Source organism: Sapajus apella, unplaced genomic scaffold (genome assembly GCF_009761245.1).
Source record: "Sapajus apella isolate SASKATOON/1434 unplaced genomic scaffold, GSC_monkey_1.0 scaffold59, whole genome shotgun sequence".
Lineage (NCBI taxonomy): Eukaryota > Metazoa > Chordata > Mammalia > Primates > Cebidae > Sapajus > Sapajus apella.
Window position 1 is genome coordinate 13,667,854 of NW_022436999.1, and position 25,971 is coordinate 13,693,824.

The window sequence follows — 25,971 nt, forward strand, 5'->3', positions numbered from 1 at the left end:
ATATATATATATGGAGGGAGAGAGTGAGAGACTTGCTGAAAGAGAGAAAGAGAGAGAGAGAGAGAGACTTGCTCTGTCACCCAGGATGGAGTGCAGTGACCTGATCTCGGCTCACTGCAACCCCTGACTCCTGAGGTTCAAGCAATTCTTGTGTTTCAACCTCTGGAGTAGCTGGGGTTACAGGCATGTGCCACCACATCTGGCTAATTTTATTAATAGTAAAGATGGGGTTTCACCGTATTGGCCTCGAAGTCCTGGCCTTAAATTATCTGCCCGCCTCAGTCTCCCCAAGTGCTCGGATTATAGGTGTGAGCCACTGTACCCAGCCAGCTACTGCACCCAGCCAATATATTTTTAATCTCTGTCAAATGATTATTTCCCTTAGCTAAACAAAATTCTCTCTTTTTAAGTCTATAGGTTTGTCAAATAAAACCAATTTCTAATCTCATGGAAACAGAACAATTTTAATATCAATTCCTTCATTAGAATCTGAATTTTGGCTTCCAGACAACTGAATACTTTGACACTATTCTAGACATCTATCTTTGAAGTCTTATACAGTCTGATTTTCTCTGGGTAATTACAAAGCAATCCTTTATACTCTAATTAAGAAACAATAGATTAAAACTATGACTCTTTACAACAATTTTTTTTCCTTCTATCAGTTTAAAATGGAATGTTCCTTCTATGCAATTTTGTTCATCTTTCTTAGAGACAGGGAACTGAATGCTCCTGTAGGTTACTTTCTATTGTTAGTCATGGTATTCACATAAAAGGCAAGTTTAAAAATAAAGAAATAAAAAGTGTTGAAACTTTTCATTGATTTTGGTAACAAAAGAAGTATTTTATTACTAAGGAGAGCTTAAAATAAGCCTTTGTTATAAGAGAAAGAAATTATGCTGACAGCCTGAGAAAAGGAGTAACAATTCACAAGGCTAATAGAACAACAAAATATGTACTCTGGTAAATCCTTAGGACTAACTTGGGTTCCTGTAGCTATTTTCATACCAAAGTGACTTCAGAATACATGAAAAATGAAGACATTACTGACGTAGGATCCCAAGTGAATTCATTTGGCACAACTTACTTTGTGAATTTATCTAAATCTGATATATCATCTAAATTCTTTCATTCCTACTATCTTCATTTCTCAAATTCTATGCTGATGACTAATCCTGAGAATGTCCTCAGTACTTAATATAAGCCTCTAGTAATTTACATTTATATTTTGATAGTCCAAATCTTATCATCATCCTTCAATGTCCACCATCACTACCTTCCCATTGGGATTCTAGTTTTCCTTTTAAATTTCCTTAGTAGTATAAATGGTGGTTTCATGACCAGTGATGAATTCCTCAACAAGTTTCTTTAAAATATTTTACATTTCCTGGAAGACACAGCACTCTATTATCATCAAACATTAGACCCATTGGCCTAATAAATGAAAGTCTAAGAACTGGATTTGAAAGAAGGCAGATTAACCAGAAAATAGTATAAAATGGAACTGGAAACATTTCAGGCTTAGAAAAACTTAGGTTCATACTGCATATTATTTCCAACTAGCTATAAATTCACAGTGATGTAGTGTATTAGAAATGAAAGTTCTCCCCTAAAACTATGAAATGGATTCCAAATACACAATATGTGTGCTGTAAGAGGTGAGACTGACTACAATACACAATACACTTCAAAAATAATAACCAGACTTGTTTTAAACCTGGATTTTTCACCTAAAATCTCACACAGAAAAAGCAGTTGGACATTTTGCGTGTTTCACTGTTTAAAAAAGCTGAGGGTCATAGAAACAGAAACTGTAAAAAAGACACTCCAATTCCAATATCACTGCTGCTGTGAACTATTCTGTAGGGAACCTTTATTCGTGGGGGTATGCAGAAGTCTATTGCAGGGGGTGCTCTTAGTAATTCTCTTTGTCCTTTTCTATTTTAAAATTAAAGTAGCCAGAGGAGGTATGTGTTGTAACAAGGATGTACCTCGACTCAATTATTGAGCTCAAAGGAAAACATATTCAGAATTGCTATGGTTTGAATGTTTGTTCCCCTCCAAATCTCATGTTGAAATCTGATCCCCAATGTTGGAGGTGGGGCCTAACGGGAGGTGTTTGTGTCATGCGGGAGGATTCCTCATGAATAGATTCACGCCCTCTCTCAGGGTTACTGAGTTCTTGCTCTGTGAGTTTCCTGGAGAGCTGATCATTAAAGAGCCTAGCACCTCCCACCTCACCCCCATTGCTTCTCTAGCCATGTGATCTCTGCACATGCAGGCTCTTCTTCACTTCCACCATGAGTGGAAGCAGGCTGAGGCCCTCACCAGATGCAGATGCTCAATCTTGAATCTTCCAACCATCAGAACCATGAACCATAATTTTTATTTTCTTTATAAATTACCCAGCCTTGGGTATTCTCTTTATAGCAACAAGAAATAGATTAAGAAAAGAATCCACCCAGGGATACATGACACCTATCACTAAACTTACCAACACCTCACAAATACTGAACAGAACCATGGTTATTTTTCTAAATTTAACCAAATAGCAAAATATTTTTATTTACTTCATTATATTTGGTTCACTGAAAAAAATGTGTAAGCAAACAGAGGCATTTTTCTCTGCTTTAAGGAAGAATTTGATATATATGTTTAAGTCAACAATACAACCATCCCCAACACACCTTTCCTAAGCTTGTCTCTCAGAATCTCCAATCTCTCCAGCTGTTTTTATGTGTCATTTAAACTGAACTTCTTTCATTTACCTGAGCCTTCCATGTCTTCTCTCACTCTGTAGGACTAACACATGCTCTTCTCGCTGTCTGCAATATTCTTTTCTTTCCTCTGTACCTGGATGACTCCTTCTTACTTTTCATGTCTCACATTAAATGTCACTTCCCCCAGGAAGACTTCCAAGACCCTTCACGCTAGGTTATGTAATCATGGGGGTAGGTATTAGTGAACAGCGTCCTCCGTTCTCAGTAAGATTAGAATTCACTGAGACCTAAGCTAAGGAATCAAGCCAATGGAAATCAAAATGCCCTTTGTTGTACTCATGTATGCTGCAATGGAGAACCCAACTTTCATTTGCAGACAAGCAGGGTCTGCAGAAAATTGATGCTGAGTTATATAGATGCTTATCCACTGTCCCACAGGTACAGCTGGACAACTGCAGAGCTCCTCAAAGGGTCTCACTCCTGTGCAAGGTATGGCACCAAGGATCACACAACATGTGTTTTCTCAAAGCACGTTGACTGTTTACAGAGAGGGACTGAGCTGTGCATGTTCCCAAGAGGAGTAGGGAGCTGGAAGAGGCCAGGAATGTCATTCCAGTGATACTCCTCATGAAAAAGGGAATAAAGCTTCTTCCCAGACAAAATGTACTGCTTGAGCAGCACTCCCAGCACTTGATCACTTTGATAAGATTGCACATTTAGTTGCCTGTCTTTTCTGCTAGACCTTCAGCTCCACAACATCACCAAGGACAGGACCATGTGTCTTTTGCTCACCAGTTACCTCAGGATTGGCAGAGACAGGCTGTTAACATGCACACATCGAAATAATCCATCAATCCATTAATGACTCATTCCTCTGTTCATTCCAAGGGAAATCATTTATTACTAATATCGAGATGGAAAAAGTTACTTGATTAAGGACAATGTATAGAGTTGTCATGCTTAGGACTCTTCAGATAGGTTGGTTAAGATAATTTAAGACCTTTAAAAACCTGTAGAAAAGAGTATCACTTAATCTTATTTTAATAGGTGAGTGTTAAACCTCATATTGTTTATGTTCTTTATTTTGACAAAAAGGAAGACTAGGAGAGGGGAGGAGATAGGAGTGAGAGAGAAAAAAGCAAAAAAGAACTGATTCTCAAAAGGTATAAAATATATGGTTAGCAGAGATTAAACAGACTCTTAAGTTTTATTTGTAAATATCCCAAATAACTTAAAACTTGTTAGCGGGGAGACTTTATTTCTATGTGACAACTCACACACACACACAATTCCCAGTTCTTTAGGAGCTGCAGAACAGCTTTAAAAGCAGCTGGTTTATCAGTTGGTAGGGGGTGAATAAGAACAAGTGCTGGCAAAGATATGGAGGAAATGGAACCCCTCATACATTGCTGGGGGAGATGAAAAATGGTGCAGCCACTTTGAAACAGTCTGTCTCAAAAGTTCAACACAATGTTACCATATGACCCAGTAATTCTGCTCCTACATATAACCCACAAGAATTAAAATATCTCTATGCAAAAACTTACATATGGATATTTAGAGAAGCTTTAGTCACAGGAACCAAAAACTGGCAAGAGCCTAAATGTCCGTCGATGATGGATGGATATAAAAAATGTGGTATATCCATATAATGGCATGTTATTAGCCAATAAAAAGGAATGAAGTACTGGTACATGTTACAAGGGTGAACCTTGAGAACACAACGTGAAGTCAAAGAAGCCAGTCACAGAGGACCACATACTATGTAATTCTGTTTATATGAACTGTCCAGAGTAGGCGAATTCTCAGAGACACAATGAAGATTAATGTTTATTACGGGATGTTGGGACTAGGGATGAATGAGGAGTGATGGTTTATGGATTTGGAGGTTACATGCTAGAGGGATTGCTAAAAGGGATTTTGGTAATGGTTGCACATGTCTATTAATAAACTAAACGCCACTGAATTGCACACTTTACCTAGGTGAATTACGTCTTGACAAAGCTGTATTTTGTTTTGTTTTTTTAGTTAAGCAGGATGAGATTGGGAAGATGACGCTAAGTCCTGGGATTAGACTAATTCTGGTTCTTCTGCCTATCGCAGGGAGCCTGCTAGAGAATGAGGTGCTCCACGCTACCCACTTTCTTTTTCACATGGCTGACCTCCTATCGAGGCTTGATTTATTATTGAGGTGAGAAGGTTGCAGTAGGCAATTCTGAAAGAAATCTACTTGGTATCACTTTTAAAAACACCAAATGAACAACTCATCAAATGAGGCAAAAGAAACTAGCTTACAACAACCAGCTCTGATGAGATGCTTTCCAACAGATACAGAGGTAAGATGGCCTACAAGTTAGGACCCATGTTGGCCCACTCACACCAGGGCAGATTAGTTTTCAAGAAAAGGAAAAACTGAAATATTTGATTAGAGTCTTGTGTCTAGAAGACACTAGAATTCTCTTTCATCCTTCTTGCTGTATTAGTGTGTGGGGTGTTAAGCATCTATGAAGTCTATGAGGTGCTAGACTTTTTAAAGGTTATCTTCTTTTATCTCCACACCAACCCTATCAGCTAGATGGTATTATCTCCATTTTACAGTTAAGGAAACAAGTAAAATTCAAACAGAAATCATCTTAAAGGAAGTTTTCCTAGACTACAGAGCCAGCATTTAGAAGAACTGTTTGACTCCAGAGCCTAGGCGCTGTCCACAACCATATGCGGCCTCCCTCTGCTGTACGAGAGCAGAGGCAGAATTGCTTCAGCTACTGCTCAAGAGAACCTAGGGCAGAGACTTGCAGAGGCTTTGAGCCTACCTCTCTTGGCCCAGGCCACCCCTGGCAATTGGATAGATTTGTGGTCTAAGTCCCTGAAGTCATGAGTAGACAAAAATCCATCCTTCACTCGCCAGGACAGATACAAACCTCAAGATAATTTGTTTTCCAATGGTTTCAGCTTAAGGTTCTGGTTTGGCATTGGCTTTCTCACAACTAGCAGCTGTAGGCAATTTTCACACAGAATAGAGACATCAATAAGGCAGAGAGTGGAATTTTCTCCCTTATGAATACAGAACAATGAGCTGTCTTCAAGATGTACATGAAGCTGCCACCACGTGGGCTCCTCGCTCTCATTTTGGGAGGCTGACAAAATACGACTGAAAGGACCGTAGATGTGGAATGCTTTGAGGGTCCCGGCTCTGCCTACCAGCTCCACTACCACTGGGAGCAGTCATTAGCTATCAGCAACACCTATGTCCCTCGGTTGACTTTTTTTTTTTTTTCCTTTAATCCAAACACCAAATTGAACCAGCGACTTTCAGTTTTAAAACATTTTAAGTGGGAAATAAAACCCTGCCTGTCAATGCATCATTACTGCCCTTCTTGACTGCTATCTTGGTAGACGATTCACTGCCCCTCCCTGCAAGAGGACTATGTGCCATCTGCCTGCCATGACCTCAGGTTTGGCCATGTCACTTGTGGTGCTGATCCTGATGGAAGAATGATGCCTCCTTACCTGTGAACTTGTGTTGCCATATGATCTGCACTGGCCAATGAAATGTGGGCACAAGTGACGTGTTATTTCCAAGCATAAGCTTAGCGCCTATGAGTGGTTTGCCAGGTTTGTCTTTACTCTTCCACCCTGCCTGGGTATTGGACAGAAGACAGAAGGAACAGAACTATAGCAGACCCACAGTGGACATTCAGCACAGCAAGCATTACACCTCTGCTGTTGTAACCAATGGGGTTTTGCTATCACAGCATAACCTAGTTTAAGATGACTGAACCAGCCATTAACATTGATCCCCCCAACTTCTTTTCTCACCTTCAATTCCTGCTGACAGCTCACTTCCTCCAGAAAGTCTTCCCTATCACTTTCCTCATCCCACACAACACATATTACACACACACAGGCAATTTGTGATTATTCTTTTGGTGCCATTATACCTTCTTTATAATGGATCTCCTTTTGCTACCATCAGATCTTTGGGGGCCAGGTTCTAGCTTTCTATTTCAAACTTCCTTGTTAACACCTACAACAGAGTTCTTGATGCAGTGGAGATCAGAGAAGAGAGAAATTCCTTAAATACTGAAAATATTCAACAACATAAAATGCAAGCACACTGGTAGGAGTCATCTTTTCTTCCCTGACCAACTCTGGTTGGCAATAGGCCCATCGCTCCATGCAGGAGACCGGAAATCAAACATTAGCTTCATAGCCTCTCTCATACTGGCTTATCTTTCTGCTTTGTAAGTGAATTCTGGTCTCTAAAAGTTGGAGTGACACGGCCAGTTCAGATATTACCCCAGGAGAGCACTGACACAGCATATAGTACGTTCTTGACCTAAGAATCATGCAAAATGAATACTATTCTCTCGTGTCTGTGGAACAATATAAATGGTCCATTTAGATCTAACTCCATTACAAAGGAGATCATGTCCTTTACAGACAAATGGAGAGAGCTGGAAGCTGTTATCCTCAGCAAACTAATCAGAAAAACAAACACCACATGTTCTCCCTAATAACTGGGAGCTGAACAATGAGAATACATGGAAACATGGGAGGAAACATACACTGGAGCCTGTGGCAGGGGGTGGGGGTATGGTGGAGTGGGCAGAGCATCAGGAAGAACAGCTAATGGATGGTGGCCTTAATGCCTGGGTGATGGGGATGACTGATCTGTGCAGCAAACCACCATGGCACACGTTCACCTATGTAACAAACTGCACATCCTGCAAATTTATCTCAGAACCTAAAAGTTGAAGGAAAAAAAAAGAACTAACTCCATCACAAAATGCCAATGGTGATCAAGGCAGGATACAGTATTCACGCAACCTTTATTAAGCATGTTTAAAGGCCAGGCACTGGGCCACTCCCACTGTGTACTATTCTCACTGAAACATTATGTCAAACCTAGAAGGAGATGTTTCTTTCCTCCAGAAAGCAGGATCAGAAAAATAAGACGAGTTTTTTTTTTTTTTTTTTTTTTTTACAATTATGCAGATAAAGTCAGAGCAGTGATTTAAATGAAGGTCTTCCTAATTCCTATGCTAGCACCTTTAAACTATGTATGCCATAATATCCTCTCAAACACAGAATAGAAATAAAGATCAGTTGGTACTTGAAAAGCTAAGCTGAATAATGTACTTACATCTCTTGATGAATGGGTCCTGCACTAGATACATCCCTCATTTCAGTATACAGGATTCTAAAATATGACAGTATCTATAAAAAGATTCCCACAACAGTTATTATTCTAATTCTATCATTAGGCTAAGTAATGATGCTGTACTTAAGTAATGTCTTTCACCAAAGGATCAAAGACAGGATGAGAAGTATGATTAATTTTTAAAAAATACATTGATACTATATATTGGGTGTGGAGGTAGGGGAGCATTAGGGAATCTGGATAGGTGTGAAGTAAATGAAGGAATTATTTATGCATACATGTATAGACTAAGGTTGGGATGGAGACAAATTAGGAAGAGCAACTTAAGATGCAGTATTGCCACATATTTGAAGAACTGAAGGTCTAAATACCCCCATCCACTTAAAGCACCAGCAAAACACTTGGATGTAGTAACACTACTCTCTTCTAACTCTTTCTTCTCCACATGTTTAGTGCTGACAGTGAGAGTGCAGACATAAAGGTGAATGGGGGCTATTTCGCTGAAAAGGAAAAGTCTACGGCAAACCAAACCAATCCATTCACATGCTCTCCTCTTCTCCTTCCCTGGCTCCCCACCAATGCCAGAATAGAAAACTGGGACTCACCACCAGTTCACTGAACATGACATCCAGCTCCTCCACAGGGGGCATGGGCAATGCTGGCTCCATGGTCTGAAGCGCAAAGTTGCTATCGTTTCGCAGCCGATATGTGATTTCTGGGTGATCATTATTTCGGAAACAGCAAAAGATGAATGAAATACCTCGTCCACCTCTCTTTCTTGGGGCCATGGCTGAATTCTGTTCTATTTCTTGATGTGACTAAACTCTGCAAAAAGAGGACATGACATGGTTAAGAGTACAGGAACAGACAAAATAATTTTTAAAAGGCCAGACCAACTCGAGAAAGAGCTCTGTGTGCTGGTGACATTGAGGGCGCTCTGTAGCACACAGAGAGAACAACACTGAGTGGATTGGAATCCACTTGGGCAGAGAACACAAACCTTCTATTCACTTGTTGAATGTGTTTCCTGCAATAACTGCTGAGCAAACAGGACAACTCCAGTCACTTCCCCAAAAACATACACTCTAATCATTCTGCAGTACTGTCTGCTCTTTGTACATCACATTCCCTTTCCTGCTGACCCAGTTTGTTCTTGTTACTCTCCTTGGAAGAATGACCTTCTCTTCCTTGCCCCCTAGCAGATCTCTTTCTTATCTTTTAAAGTCTGATTCCAATTTCTTCTTTACCTTCCCTAAATAGAATTAATAACATATATGCTATGACATGACTATCCACTCTAGCATGGTCACAGTCTAAGCTCTTTATGAGTGCGTCTTCCTGTTAGACTGTGATAACTGAAATGAGGGGAAGAGGCTGTGCATCAAGTACTTTGTGGGCCTAGTGCCCTGCACAATGCCAGGAAGAGAGGAGGCACTCAGTAAATGTTCATTGTATTAACTAATTTAAATTCACAATAAAGCCAGAGGGACTTGAGCTAGAAGGGCCGGAGATTTTCAAACTGAAAAGACTAAATGAGTTCACCAGTAAGGAAAAGAAATGGTTAAATTACACACACACACACACACACACACACACACACACACACACACACACACACATTCACCTAACAGAATATTACACACTGATTTAAAAGGACCAAGGTATTTGTTTATACCCTTTTGAATCCAAATTTTCACCACAAAAATATGTTTTAGTGATGATAGAAGATATGTTTTAAGTTACAACTGTATATATTGCCTTGGAAAGATTTCCAGTTGATGTTGTCTGTTGAAAAAAGCTAGTCAAAGAAGAACAATACGCATAGCATGATGCTACTATGTCTTTTTAAAAACCTCATACCAAAAGCCATACATGTACATTTATTTCCACCAAATAGTCTGGAAGGATAGACAGCAAATCCCTAATTCTTCTCTTCTGAGAATGGAATAAAATTAGAAAAAGGGAAGAAAAAGAATGTTCTTTCCATGCTTTTTAAAAAATAGTGAACATATATTCATGTATAACTGTTTGAAGTTTTCAATGTTTAAAAAGAGATGAGGTTAAAAAAAAAAAAAAAAGTGGGATGAGATTGGCCCTTCAAAAGATGGAAGGGCAGGGTAGCAGAAACATATTTAGGTCAGGAAAGGTGGTAGAACAAGACGTGAATGCCTTCCACCCAAGCAGACCACTCATTCCTTCTTGCTCTTATCTTTGTCTTGTAACATCCTCCCACCCTGAAAGTACCAATCCTGAGAGTGTACCCACTGCTGCTGATAGCTGAAATTCAGTTCAACATTTCTGAAGGGCAACTTATCAAAGTCTTAAAATAGCCACATGTTTTGACCTAGTATTTCTACTTCTGAGAATGTAAGCTTAGGAAACATTCAGAGATGCTATAAAAATGTTTTCACAGAAATTTCCAAAGCATTATCTATAAGAGCAAATAAGGGCATAAAATAAGTGCTGGTAATGAAGGACTATACAGAAAAGGTAAATAAATGATGGTACAACTAGATGACAGACGACCAAGCAGCCCCTTGTAAAAGAATATTTAATGAACTGCAAATACTTGTGTAAAATAAAGAATAGGTATACAGGGTCCCATTTTTGCAAGAAAAAATTCACATATATGAACAGGAAAAAAAAGGACAAGATAAATACAACAAAATGCAGGCAGCAGTTAGTTCTGTGACAAATGTACAGACTACCCTATTTAACAAACAAAAAGACTCTTCTGCACTTCCTAAGTTGCCATACTGAAGACATACTACTTCCATAATTAATAAAGTAAGATCTAAAAACTCCATTGATATGACTATCTGCTTATATTAGAGGGGGAATATGAGTATGCAAAAATATTCCTATCAAAAATATCGAAGTTAGGGTAATCTACATACTAGCTTTTCAAACTATCTGTGGTAAAGGACTAGTTGTTTTCATCCAATCTGCTATAAACTGAAAGATTTCAGCAATGTCAAATTGCTATAAAAGTTAAAATGCTTAATCTCAATTCTTGCACTCAGCACAGGTAGGCAGCAGCAACACTGATGTACATTAAGACATGGGAGTCATGACTTATCTCATGAACATATAACTGTTAATATTTGTCTCTGGTATGTGTTCTTGGAGCAGGAACCACATCCCACTCAGAAGCCAAGCTAGTGTCCTGCACATCTTATCCTCGGTAAACTGAAGAGAGATTATTCAGGGACTACTGACAAGATCTGTATGACTGTGGGAGACAGGGAAGTATTCCCCAGGAAGGCAGTGTTCAGGCGAGTGGAAAACGAGGGTAAGAAAATAAAGTAGACTAAAATAGGCAAGGGCCAGCTCTTGGAAGGTCCCATGGCCACGTTCAGCCTTCAAATTCATTTCCAGCCATCTCTTTCAGGCAGTCTTGCTAATATGCCTAACTGGGTATGGTCTGGGCCCTCTTAGCATCTTGTGACCTCCATCATGTACAGCCAACATTTACTGTAAATCATAGTCTGGGTCTTTATCCTCTCACTGAAGAATCGAAGCGTGAGGAAAAGTGTCATGGAACATGTCATTTAGTGTTTTGCACATAGGAGTACAGCCAAAGTATTTGGGGAATAAATAAACATAGAAATAGTTTTCCTTTGGCATGTTACAAGTTTCACTTAAACCGAAGTTACATCACATTCTGGCTGTACTGAGGAGGGGATGAGGGTGGGGGGTAATATTAAGATCTAAAAATCAGTCCAAAGCATTTTTCAAGTCTTAAAAAGAAAATGCCAACAGCTCTAAAAATAATATGAAGTTCTTGGCTAGTTTCAGTAATAAGACAGAGTCTACTACATTTAGGAACCTAATTGAAATCCTTTTAATTAGTACCAAAATATTACCTTTGACAGGTTATTTGTATGTGGAAGCCTCAGTGAAACCCAAAGGCCAAGTTTTTATGCTGGCTCCTCCACAGATTCCCAAATACAAGATCCTTTATTAAACCCATCCTTAAACTCTAGATGACGGCATGTGTTGGAGATTTCCAACAAGCCTTCGTTCTTTTCCCCATATATGGAGCTCCACTATTCACAGCCTAGTCTTTTAGATACAGACCAAAACAGTAAACAAAAAGAATCATTCCACTGGACCCCTCAGGAGCATCTGCCCACCTTAACTCCTCCAGCACTTCACCGACGAGCGATTCCCAACAACTGCCATGTATATAAGATTTAATACATACATTTGCACCTGTCACTTCATCATCCCCATTTCACAGGTGAGACTTAAGAGGAGACTTGGAAAGAAGGGGAGCCATCAGGAAGATGGAAGTTTGAGGGGCCACACACTGGAGAGAGGTCTCTGCACTGGCCCTCAACAGCTTGATTTTCTAGCCCCCATCTCCCAACACCCCAAATGCTGCCCATGCCCATACACACTTGGTTTGCTGGTGAAGGTAGAGATGTTTATGTGGAGAAGCCCATACACCATAAAAGTAACAACAGCTGCCCTACCCCATCATATCCATCCATTTCTGAAGTCAAATGTTTATCAAGTACAAATTACGAGCCTAACACTCCAAACAGTGTGCTGGGCACTAAGGGAAGAGAGATGAAAATTAGAAAAGATTCCTGTGTGCTTTGGGGAAGGCAGGAAAAAAAATCAAGAAAACTAAAACATGACTCCTGAAGTTGGTTCATGTTACCAGGGATGCAAGGAAGAAAGTGAAGGGCCATGGTGGTAGTGGTGGGAAGGCAGCGCTTTCAGACAGTAGGATCAGGGAGGGCCTCTTCTGACCAAGGCATTTAAGCTGAGACCTGATGGATAAAATGGGACTAGCCCTGCAGAGTGCTGGGGAAGAGGATTCCGGGTAAAAGGAGATGTGTGTGAAGCCCAGAACAGGTGAGGAGCCAGCACATTTGAGTCGCTAGGGAAGCCCAATGTTGCTGAAGCCTAATGCGCCATGGCGGGTGCCGAGTCTTAGGGGTACTGGGAAGGAAGAAGCTGGAGACAGCAGGGCCCAAACCAGAAGAACTACATGCTAAAAGGACGTCTCTGACCTGGCCTTTGCCAATTTTATTTTCTAGACCCCATCTCCAACACCCTAAATATGCCTCATATGCAGGCACGCACGTGCACCCGTCAGACCTCAGCAATGGTGGCACCTCTCAGCCCACACATCTACAGTGTCTTCAGCTTGGGGTGTCTTCCTTCTTTATCTGACCCTCTTCCACTCACCATTCAAGACTCTGCTCAAATATTCCTGCTTTGTAGGCCTTAAGTTTTCCAGGACAGTTATATATTTCTTTCTACACCCCTAGCATGATATACACACTTGAGTGCCTTTTTTTTAAATGTCCATTTCGCACACTAGACTATGAGATTCTGAAGGCAGGGACCAAGGTTTAGTCAATTCCTGGCATGTAGTATATTCTTAACAAATGTTTGTTGAATGCAAAAGCATAAATGCCTAAGTGAACAGATGGTCTCACCTCTGAATGTCAGAGATATGTGACTGGGTGTTCTTCCCATAGTTGTCTGAAGATCTGTTTTCAAAACCACCAAGGCATTTGGAGCCAATCAGATCATTAAGTCCTCCTTAGGCACTTGTCAAGCTTTCTGATGCTGTCAGAAGCCTTAAATGAATTCCATCCTCGGGATATTTGCAGCTTTCCAGCTTCCCCAGAGTGTGGAGTTTCTGGCCAAACTAGCTGGTGCTTGGTTTTTCAGCTTATTCCCAAGTAAGTGCTATTGAAAAGAGGCCCGCTGATAAAATATTTTAGACATTTCCCTAATATCTTATATTCAGTCAACATTTTACCCAAGAAAATACTCATTTACTTAGTCATCATGATCTGCACTTCCTCAATACACCCACAGAGTGTTAGGTACTGGAGACACAGATGAAGAAAACTCAAAACACCATTTGGGGACATCGCAGACTAATGGGGATGTATGGCAGGGAGAGGCGCTGGTCCTTTTTCTGTCTGATGAAGAGGAAATGCATAGTTCCTGAAACCAGGGGCCTAGGTTTCCACATCTTGGCTTCTTTTTAATCAGATCAGCCTGAGGAAGAGGACTAATTCCACCATGACAGCTGGGCCCTGAACCAGAGCACATCTTCTAATCTCAGCTTCTCACATTGCTGCAGAGGAAGAAGTCACTTCTGGGACATCGAAACTGCAATCCATCTATAACATTACAGATGACTATTGCTATGCTGTACACAAGGAAACAATTAAAAAGCTTCTTAAGATTCTGGAGCAGGTGCATTTTCCTTAGCAAAGAGGAAGAAATCCAATCCATCTGTGGCCTAGCTAGAAGTCAGACTCATTTGTACTGCTCTTTAACAGAACAAGCAATACTCTCAATGTGGCAACAGTCAAGAACTGACGCCAAATTTTAGGGAATGTGGATGATGATAATTATGATGATAAAACATTGGAGAACAACCTAGAGTCCACAAGAAAGCCCTCCATAACACTTTCCCTTTGATAATGCCAAGTCACAATATATGTGATATGTAAAGTTTGTTTTCCACAAAGCAAGACACAATCGGTATTTAATATGTGAGTGAAATGTGAAGGTTGTCATAACAAAACAGATTTTTGCTGACGCATGGACTATTTTACTTGGTTCATCAGGACTTCTGCCACACATTTATAAGATGACTGTCGAGACTGAGGGATCTGATTGCCAAGGTTTTCCTCTAGCCAGAGGGGTTTAGGGGAAATGGCAGTCAAGATATGCAGGAAGAAGGTGGGGAGGGACAATGAGATCTTGAGAGCCACCAACTTGGTTAGAAGTTGTGAGAGTTTTTAGATCCACTTGCAAAGTACAGTGGGGACCATAATTGCTGTTCCCCACTTCTATTATATAAGTCAAGATAGACAGCATTTGACATTGAATTTTCCTAAGAGTTATAATCTTAACACTAAAATATAGTCATCATTCTGTTACTATAAATGGTCTCTGGAATTTGTGAAACAATAGAATTCCTGTCAAAAACGTACAAAGAGGGACAAGAAAACAGAAAGTTATGCCATAAGAGCTACTTTAAAGAGAACGGCTGGGGGACCCTCCACTTTAGTTGCCATACCCATGTTTTCAGAACTGCAGTTTACCTCGCATTTTGCAAATTTCCAAAGGGCCCTGATGTGTAATTTGTGTTGCAACAACACAATCATGTTAACCCACATTCTCTTATCAAGAAAAATATGAAAGGAAAAAACTGCTTTGCTTCTCTCCTTGGCCATCCCTCTCCTCTCTCACATTCCACATGTCTGGTTTCATTTCCCAAATACACCAGATGTCAAATACTATTTGGAGCTTTAAAACAAAAATCACGGGATATAGTCTAAAGCTTATAGGAGAAATGTCTGAAAGGGAATCGTGTTTTCCCCGCAGGTTTCAACATCCTCTCCATCAGGAAACGGAAAGGGCGTTTCTCAGTCAGTGTGTCCAGTTGGAGGGACAGCCCTGCCCACACAGTTGATCCCAAAAGGATGTTCTAATAGGGCACTTACTGAACTGGCTCCTGGAACTTCACCCAGCAGTCAGTCCTCTCTACCCAGTAACTTTTCTGAGGCAAGAGGAAAACAATGAGAGCATCCACAGACAGGGAAACCAATAGCAAATGTTCAAAAAAGCCATCAGCGCCCTGAAAACACTTTCTACCTCTATCTGCTCTCTCTTCCTCAGCATAGGCAGGGGACATGAGTGGAAGCCAGAACTTCCCCTTCCTTCGCCACCTTCTCCCTAGATAAGGGAGGAGGGCACCCAGGTGAAGTCCGTGCATACCCTCAGGCCAGACGAGGCCTCAACCTGCACATAATTAAGAATCCATCTCCAAGCCCCGCCAGAAACATTATGCCCAACCCCTCATGTAAAGAGCAAAGAAGAGGACCTCCAAGTTTTGATCCTAAAAACTGGCAACAACTATTGTGTGTCACATCTCAACACTTTACCATGGGTTTAGGGCCTAAATCCCTAAAGCCAATATAACAAGTTTCTTGAGTTAGGAAGTTTGTGCTGCTCACGTGACAGAAACCAGTCTGGAAGCCAAGACATCTCGTCTAGATCATCTGGGAGAGAAGCCAAACCCAAAGTGTCCTTGGAGCACCCCAAAGACATCACAGCTCACAGACAGCTGCACCCTCCCCCTGCTGACCTGTTCCTACTCTGTGAGTTAAGTCAATAAACAAATGTAAGCTGAAGGCAAATGAAATGCAAATCATCTTCTTCCTCTGGGTTCCTATCTGCCTCTAAGGGGTCCACTCAGATATTGTACAAAGAGAAATTTAAATTGTGGGGGCTACACAAACGTAAAACACTACAACTCCACAGCCAGCTCTGTCACATCAAAGCTCTCTCTCTCATCTAAGAGGCCAGGTTTTGTTCTCTACAAAAGTACAAAAGAATGCAACTTTCCTGAATCACCTAGCAGCTCTTTCAGAAATCTGAGAGTACGGCCATCAGTCACAGACAAGAATACTTGTGTGTTGCAAGACACTGGCAATCACATGTACTCTACAAACCCTGGTCCTCTGTGATCCAAGTGTAATGACCCCTAAAGTCAGTCTTCAGAGGCAGCCACATTCACCTTTGAAAATGTCCCCCCACCGCAGGGACCACACTTTTCGTACTTAAGGCTTCAGATCTTCCCAAACAAGCAGTCAACCCTTTAGTGCTATCCATATAGAAAATGCAAATAATATTAAAAGATATTGTCTATAAAAGAAATATATTAGGCATTTGTTAACTTCCTAAAAATTGAAATAATTCAGCCAAATTTTGAGAGACGCAAAGTTAAATAGATTTATACTTAATTTCAACAGTTATGTTTACCACATCTTTAAGCAGAGTTTACTATGGATTACAGAAGATACTAGACATACTCTGGGCTGAGGGCTCATGATGCCATCCTCATGGTGTCACTAAGTCCCTCTCCCTGGCGAGGCCTAGATGGGGTTCCCAGGGGAAGTGACTACTGCTCCCAGTCCTCACAGCCCCAAACAAGATGCTGTTCAATCTTGTTCCTTCTCAAATATTATAATTGCATTTTATCATGGAGGCATCTTACTGCCAACTAGGTATAATTTTTATTTCTATACAGGCTTCTGTGGAGAAAAATGGCTGTTGGCATACTTGATAAAGGACAGTTTGCTAAACTGGAAATAAATAAAATTTTGCCCAGAGGACTTTATATGTTCATGTTTATACTGAAAGCAAATTTTAAAACTCACTAATTACCTTCCTCTTTTTATGATCTCCTACTTTTATGCCAAGATTATTTCAATACAATTGCAACAGGAGAAAATGAAACATCACAAAGAACAAAGATTCTCGGTTAAAATTAGCCTCACTCTCTGGTAACAATTAAGAAAACTCCAACTTTCTCACGCAGATGCCTGTGCTTTCCGGTTAGGGAAAAACTGATAGACACAATACCACACAGGCAGCCACAGAATTGCAACACAGGTTCAAATAACAGCTCCACCACTTCTTTCCTGGAGTGACTTTAGGAAAGACGCATCCTCTAAAACTCAGTTTTATCATCTGTAAAAATAAAGTTGTACATATTTTTGTCTACCCTCTGTTGTAAGTGAATTAAGATGTTTTACAATGAAAACACAATAAGACCAAACTTTCAACACAGAACAAAAGACAGAAAGTCAAGGTGGGAGAAACTTAGGGGGCCACACATGAAAAAAAATCTAAGCCAGCGCAACACTTTGGTGTGAGCCTCCAAGCAGCCCAGGCAAAAAGGAAAATGGATAGACTGTGTAACTCTCACCCACTAATTAAAAGAAACATGCCAATTCATGTTTCATGTCAAGGGGAAGATTCCTTCTTAGCCCAGGGAGAAACTGTTCAAAGGCATAGTCTAAAGGCTAAATGAGATGCTCTGTATCCTCACACCAAAGAGCACCCCAAAGTACTCAAGAAATGTTTGATGACTTTTAAATGGACACTACAAAGGGAAGTGATAACTACATTAAAAAGTTGGGGGAGAGGATTTATTTCTTAACTACTGTTTGGTGGAAACATGTTAACCAGATTCCTTTCTCTGACATTCCTGTGTATCAGCAGAGTAAATTCCTGGCATGAGACTGGTTTAATCTCTATAGGGCAGTTGTCATCACTAAATCAAGGGCTCTGCAGGTTGGTCAGTTTATCTGCAAATTGTGGGAATTTTTCTGAGGGTTTCTGGAGCAGGATGGGAAAAGGCATTTTTTAAAAAAAGCTTTCTTGTATATTTTAAAGAATTCAGCAGGTTTAGTATTTCCAATCCGACCAATTGTACAAAATTGCCACATTTACAAGCCCAATTGAGTTACTGCAAGGACACTGACATTTGCAATACTGACATAATTCCCCTTGACATCCTCAGTCACTGATCACATCTACTTATCCTACTTTCTAAGTCTGAATGTATCTTCTCTGGCCAAGAATCGATGGTGAACTGATCACCAAGATAGAAAATCTACTGCAAACCCTCAAGATACAAGCATCCAGAGCTGCTGGCTTTCACACTTTTTCCTCAAAAAGATCATTCTGAACACATGTGAACACCGCCACAATTTGCCATTACAAATGTAAAAAATGTTGAGAGAGAGCTAACTATATGGTGATTCCTGGGTTTAAAATTACAGTGTGGCAAGCTGTTTATTAGAGCTTAAGTCTCTCCACAATGCCTGCTGCTCAGAGAGGCTAATTTGGGCCAGCACATTGAGCTTTGAATCATGGCCAGCACTACAACACACCTCAGCTCCAGCTTTTCCCTTTTTTTTTTTTTTTTTTTTTGAGACGGAGTCTTGCTCTGTTGCCCAGGTTGGAGTGTGGTGGTGCGATCTCGGCTCACCGCAACTTCTGCCTCCAGGGTTCAAGAGATTCTTCTGCCTCAGCCTCCTGAGTAGCTGGGATTACAGACATGTACCACCACGCCCAGCTAATTTTTTTTCCCCATTTATTTTATTGCATTTTAGGTTTTGGGGTACATGTGAAGAACATGCAAGATTGTTGCATAGGTACACACGTGGCAGTGTGATTTGCTGCCTTCCTCCCCATCACCTACATCTGGCATCTCTCCCCTTGCTATCTCTCCCCAGCTCCCCACCCCCCATCGTCCCTCCCCTATTTCCCCCCAACTGACCCCAGTGAGTAGTGCTCCCCTCCCTGTGTCCATGTGTTCTCATTGTTCAACACCCGCCTATGAGTGAGAACATGTGGTGTTTGATCTTCTGCTCTTCTGTCAGTTTGCTGAGAATGATGGTTTCCAGGTTCACCCATGTCCCTACAAAGGACCCAAACTCATCGTTTTTGATGGCTGCATAATATTCCATGGTGTATATGTGCCACATTTTCCCTATCCAGTCTATCAACGATGGGCATTTGGGTTGGTTCCAGGTCTTTGCTATTGTAAACAGTGCTGCAATGAACATTCGTGTGCACGTGTCCTTATAGTAGAACGATTTGTAATCCTTTGGATATATACCCAGTAATGGGATTGCTGGGTCAAATGGAATTTCTATTTCTAGGTCCTTGAGGAATCGCCACACTGTCTTCCACAATGGTTGAACTAATTTACACTCCCACCAACAGTGCAAAAGTGTTCCTATTTCTCCACATCCTCTCCAGCATCTGTTGTCTCCAGATTTTTTAATGATCGTCATTCTAACTGGCATGAGATGGTATCTCAATGTTGTTTGATTTGCATTTCTCTGATGACCAGTGATGATGAGCATTTTTTCATATGTTCGTTGGCCTCATGTATGTCTTCTTTTGTAAAGTATCTGTTCATATCCTTTGCCCACTTTTGAATGGGCTTGTTAGTTTTTTTCTTGTAAATCAGTTTTAGTTCTTTGTAAATTCTGGATATCAGCCCTTTGTCAGATGGGTAGACTGTAAAAATTTTTTCCCATTCTGTTGGTTGCCAATTCACTCTAATGACTGTTTCTTTTGCTGTGCAGAAGCTGTGGAGTTTGATTAGGTCCCATTTGTCTATTTTGGCTTTTGTTGTCAATGCTTTTGGTGTTTTGGTCATGAAGTCCCTGACTATACCTATGTCCTGAATGGTTTTGCCTAGATTTTCTTCTAGGGTTTTTATGGTGTTAGGTCTTATGTTTAAGTCTTTAATCCATTTGGAGTTAATTTTAGTGTAAGGTGTCAGGAAGGGGTCCAGTTTCTGCTTTCTGCACATGGCTAGCCAGCTTTCCCAACACCATTTATTGAACAGGGAATCCTTTCCCCATTGCTTGTTTTTGTCTGGTTTGTCAAAGATCAGATGGTTGTAGATATGTTGCGTTGCCTCCGAGACCTCTGTTCTGTTCCATTGGTCTATATCTCTGTTTTGGTACCAGTACCATGCTGTTTTGATTACTGTAGCCTTGTAGTATAGTTTGAAGTCCGGTAGTGTGATGCCTCCCGCTTTGTTCTTTTTGCTTAGAATTGACTTGGCTATGTGGGCTCTCTTTTGGTTCCATATGAAGTTTAAGGTGGTTTTTTCCAGTTCTGCGAAGAAGGTCATTGGTAGCTTGATGGGAATAGCGTTGAATCTGTAAATGACTTTGGGCAGTATGGCCATTTTCACGATATTGATTCTTCCTAACCATGAACATGGAATGTTTCTCCATCTATTTGTGTCCTCTCTTATTTTGTTGAGGAGTGGCTTGTAGTTCTCCTTGAAGAGGTCCTTTACATTCCTTGTTAGTTGTATTCCTAGGTATTTTATTCTCTTTGTGGCAATTGTGAATGGAAGTTTGTTCTTGATTTGGCTCTCTTTAAGTCTGTTATTGGTGTATAGGAATGCATGTGATTTTTGCACATTGATTTTGTATCCTGAGACTTTGCTGAACTTTCTTATCAGTTTCAGGAGATTTTGGGCTGAGACAATGGGGTCTTCTAGGTATACAATCATGTCGTCTGCAAATAGAGACAATTTGACTTCCTCCTTTCCTATTTGAATGCCCTTTATTTCTTTTTCTTGCCTGATTGCTCTGGCTAGAACTTCTAATGCTATATTGAATAGGAGTGGTGAGAGAGGGCATCCTTGTCTGGTGCCACATTTCAAGGGGAATGCTTCCAGTTTTTCCCCATTCAGTATGATATTGGCTGTTGGTTTGTCATAAATAGCTTTTATTAGTTTGAGATACGTTCCATCAATACCTAGCTTATTGAGGGTTTTTAGCATAAAGGGCTGTTGAATTTTGTCAAAGGCCTTCTCTGCATCAATTGAGATAATCATGTGGTTTTTGTCTTTGGTTCTGTTTATGTGGTGAATTACGTTTATAAACTTGCGTATGTTGAACCAGCCTTGCATCTCCGGGATGAAGCCTACTTGATCATGGTGGATAAGCTTTTTGATGTGCTGTTGCAATCAGCTTGTCAGTATTTTATTGAAGATTTTTGCATCTATGTTCATCATGGATATTGGCCTGAAGTTTTCTTTTCTTGTTGAGTCTCTGCCAGGTTTTGGAATCAGGATGACGTTGGTCTCATAAAATGATTTGGGGAGAATTCCCTCTTTTTGTATTGTTTGGAATAGTTTCAGAAGGAATGGTACCAGCTCCTCTTTGTATGTCTGGTAGAATTCGGCTGTGAACCCGTCTGGACCTGGGCTTTTTTTGGGTGGTAAGCTCTTAATTGCTGCCTCAACTTCAGACTTTGTTATGGGTCTGTTCAGGGTTTCGGCTTCTTCCTGGTTTAGGCTTGGGAGGAGGCAAGTGTCCAGGAATTTATCCATTTCTTCCAGGTTTATTAGTTTATGTGCATAGAGTTGTTTGTAATAATCTCTGATGATGGTTTGAATTTCTGTGGAATCTGTGGTGATATCCCCTTTATCGTTTTTTATTGCATCAATTTGGTTATTCTCTCTTTTCTTTTTTATTAATCTGGCTAGTGGTCTATTTTGTTAATCTTTTCAAAAAACCAGCTCCTGGATTTATTGATTTTTTGAAGGGTTTTTTGTGTCTCTATCTCCTTCAGTTCTGCTCTGATCTTAGCTATTTCTTGTCTTCTGCTAGACTTTGAGGTTTTTTGATCTTGCTCCTCTAGCTCTTTCAGTTTTGATGATAGGGTGTCAATTTTTGATCTCTCCTTGCTTCTCATGTGGGCACTTATTGCTATATATTTTCCTCTAGAGACTGCTTTAAATGTATCCCAGAGATTCTGGTATGTTGTGTCTTCATTCTCGTTGGTTTCGAAGAACATCTTTATTTCTGTCTTCATTTCATTGTTTATCCAGTCAACATTCAAGAGCAAGTTGTTCAGTTTCCATGAAGCTGTGCGGTTCTGGGTTAGTTTTCGAATTCTGAGTTCTAACTTGATTGCACTGTGGTCTGAGAGGCTGTTTGTTACGATTTCCGTTCTTTTGCATTTGCTGAGGAGTGATTTACTCCCAATTATGTGGTCAATTTTAGAGTAGGTGTGATGTGGTGCTGAGAAAAATGTATATTCTGTGGATTTGGGGTGGAGAGTTCTGTAAATGTCTATTAGGTTTGCTTGGTCCAGGTCTGAGTTCAAGTCCTGTATATCCTTGTTAATTTTCTGTCTCATTGATCTGTCTAATATCGACAATGGGGTGTTAAAGTCTCCCACTATTATTGTGTGGGAGTCTAAGTCTCTTTGTAAGTCATTAAGAGCTTGCCTTATGTATCTGGGTGCTCCTGTATTGGGTGCATATATATTTAGGATCGTTAGTTCTTCTTGTTGCATTGATCCTTAATATGTAATGTCCTTCTTTGTCTCTTTTGATCTTTGTTGCTTTAAAGTCTAATTTATCAGAGATGAGAATTGCAACTCCTGCTTTTTTTTGCTCTCCATTTGCTTAGTAAATCTTCCTCCATCCCTTTATTTTGAGCCTTTGTGTATCCTTGCATGTGAGATGAGTTTCCTGTATATAGTACACGGATGGGTTTTGGCTTTTTATCCAATTTGCCAGTCTGTGTCTTTTGATTGGGGCATTTAGTCCATTTACATTTAGGGTTAATATTGTTATGTGTGAATTTGATACTGCCATTTTGGTGCTAGCTGGGTGTTTTGCCCTTTAGTTGATGCAGATTCATCATTTTGTTGATTCTCTTTACCTTTTGGCATGTTTTTGGAGTGGTTTGTTCTTGTTGTTCCTTTATATGTGTAGAGCCTCTTTCAGGAGCTCTTGTAAAGCTGGCCTGGTGGTGACGAAATCTCTGAGTACTTGCATGCTCACAAAGGATTTTATTTTTCCTTCACTTATGAAGCTTAGTTTGGCTGGATAGGAGATTCTGGGTTGAAAGTTCTTTTCTTTAAGGATGTTGAATATTGGCCCCCACTCTCTTCTGGCTTGTAGGGTTTCTGCTGAGAGATCTGCTGTGAGTCTGATGGGCTTCCCTTTGTGGGTAGCCCGACCTTTCTCTCTGGCTGCCCTTAGTATTTTCTCCTTCATTTCAACCCTGGGAATCTGACGATTATGTGCCTTGGGGTTGCTCTTCTTGACGAATATCTTTGTGGTATTCTCTGTATTTCCTGGACTTGAATGTTTGTCTGCCTTGCTAGGTTGGGGAAGTTTTCTTGGATAATATGCTGAAGAGTATTTTCCAGCTTGGATTCATTCTCTTTGTCGCATTCAGGTACACCTATCAAACGTAGATTAGGTCTTTTCACATAGTCCCACATTTCTTGGAGACTTTGTTCATTCCTTTTTACCCTTTTTTCTCCAGTCTTGCCTTCCCGTTTTATTTCATTGAGTTGATCTTCGACCTCTGATATCCTTTCTTCTGCTTGGTCAATTCGGCTGTTGATACTTGTGCATGCTTCGCGAAGTTCTTGTGTCGCGTTTTTCAGCTCCATCAATTCACTTATATTCCTTTCTATTTTGTCCATTCTCGTTAGCATTTCGTCAAATCTTTTTTCAAGGTTCTTAGTTTCTTTGCATTGGGTTAGAACATGTTCTTTAAGTTCACAGAAGTTTCTTACTACCCACCTTCTGAAGTCTGATTCTGTCATTTCATCACACTCGTTCTCCATCCAACCTGTTCCCTTGCTGGTGAGGAGTTGTGATCCCTTGTAGGAGGAGAGGTGTTCTGGTTTTGGGTATTTTCATCCTTTTTGTGCTGGTTTCTTCCCATCTTTAAGGATTTATCCACCTGTCGACTTTGTAGTTGCTGGCTTTCAGATTGGGTCTCAAATCTTTCAGATTGACGTTCTGTTTGTTGATGATGAGGTTATTTCTGTTTCTTGGTTTTCCTTCTGACAGTCTGGCCCCTCTGCTGGAGGTCTGCTGAGGTTCACTCCAAGCCCTGCTTGCCTGGGGTTCACCTGCAGCAGCTGCTGAACAGTAAGGGTTGTTACCAGTTTTCTTCTTCTGCTATCTTTGTCCCAGAAGGATACCCGCCTAGTGTCAATCTGATCTCTCCTTTATGAGGTGGCTCTTTGGATATATGGGGGGGGGGGGGTCAGGGAGCTGCTTGAGGAGACCGTCTCTTCTTTATAGGAGCTCAAATGCTGAGCTGTGAGCTCTGTTGTTCATTCAGAGCTGCTGGGCAGGTACGTTTAGGTCTGCTGCAGCAGAACTCATAAACTGCTTTTTGTTCCCAGGTGCTCTGTCCCAGGGATTTAGGGCTTTATGAGTTTCGGTTATGCTGCTGCCTTCTCTTTTTTTTTTTTTCCCCCTTCAGAGCTGCCCTGTCCAGCAAGGAGGCAGCCTAGTCACTGTCTGTTTGTAGAGGCTTTGCTGAGCTGTTGTGGGCTCCGCCCAGCTGCCGAGTGAACTTCCCTGCAGTCCTGTTTATATGGGTGTAGTTAGAACTGCCTCGGCAATGGTGGCCCCCCTCTGTTAAGGCGGAGCCTCTCTGCAGTGGCGGGTTGCCTTGGCAACGGCGGGCTGCCTCAGCAATGGCTGACTGCCTCCGTAGTGGTGGGCTGCCTCGGTAATGGCGGATGCCCCTCCCCCACAGAGCTGGACCGTCCCGGGTTCAGCTGCGCTTGCTGTGAAACTCTCAATCCAGAGTTTCTGGTTGCTGTTCTTTTGTGGGGGTGGGACCAGCCGAGCCTGATTGTCTGTCTCCCTGCCTCAGAGCCTTTTTTTTTTTTTTTTTTTTTTTTTTTTGAGACGGAGTTTCGCTCTTGTTACCCAGGCTGGAGTGCAATGGCGCGATCTCGGCTCACCGCAACCTCCGCCTCCTGGGTTCAAGCAATTCTCCTGCCTCAGCCTCCCGAGTAGCTGGGACTACAGACGTGCGCCACCATGCCCAGCTAATTTTTGTATTTTTAGTAGAGACGGGGTTTCACCATGTTGACCAGGATGGTCTCGATCTCTTGACCTCGTGATCCACCTGCCTCGGCCTCCCAAAGTGCTGGGATTACAAGTGTGAGCCACCGCGCCCAGCCCTTTTTTTTTTTTTTTTAAGTTGGTGTTCCAGTCGCCTGTTGAAGAGGCACCGTGGTGTGTGTTTTTTCCCGTGCAACAACTCATTGTGCTGGCTTAAACAGCGGCACTGAGATTCGTGGCACGTTTTTTGCCCTGGAATCTACTGTCCTGGCTCCCTGCTCAGTCCCCCTTTTAAACAGATGAATGGGCGAGTTCCCGTGGCTCCAATCGCCAGCCAAAAGGGCACCCGGACCGGCGTATTTTGTACAGAGAACCGCTACTCCAGGGCACCGACAAAGCAGCCGCACGGGGCAAAGCAGCGGCACTGGCCGGCACAGCCGCACTGGCCGAAACAGCTGCACTGGCGACCGGTGGAGCTCCTCCGCCTGGGAATTGCCTAGTCTGTTGGCAATAAAAATGCATCATCCACTCACCCTCTGCGCTTTCACTGGGAGCTGCAATCCTGAGCTGTTCCTAAATGGCCATCTTGGGTCCTCCTCCCTCTAATTTTTGTATTTTTAGTAGAGATGGGGTTTCACCATGTTGGTCAGGCTGGACTCGAACTCCTGACCTCGTGATCTGCCCGCCTCAGCCTACCAAAGTACTGGGATTACAGGTGTGAGCCACTGCACCCGGCCGGCTCCAGCTTTTCTTAATGAGTCCTACTGATGATGCGACAAGGAGAAGCCACCCAGAAACAATGACAGAGTCACATTATAAAAACTGGAACTCCTTTCGAAAGTAGCACTCTGCCACTCGTAAAAATTCTACTTACA

The 25,971-nt window shown here is 41.4% G+C and overlaps 1 protein-coding gene across 4 annotated transcripts in view; it reads right to left on the minus strand.

Moving 5' to 3' along the window:
* The window catches only part of DAAM1 (dishevelled associated activator of morphogenesis 1), a 194,007-nt gene that overhangs the window by 105,054 nt on the left and 62,982 nt on the right, over nucleotides 1-25,971 (minus strand). For all 4 annotated transcript variants that reach the window (XM_032245948.1, XM_032245945.1, XM_032245947.1 and 1 more), the window contains one exon: nucleotides 8,490-8,709. In XM_032245948.1, coding sequence (XP_032101839.1) covers nucleotides 8,490-8,672 — 183 coding nt within the window. In that variant the 5' untranslated portion in view covers nucleotides 8,673-8,709. The remainder of the gene's footprint in view (nucleotides 1-8,489; nucleotides 8,710-25,971) is intronic.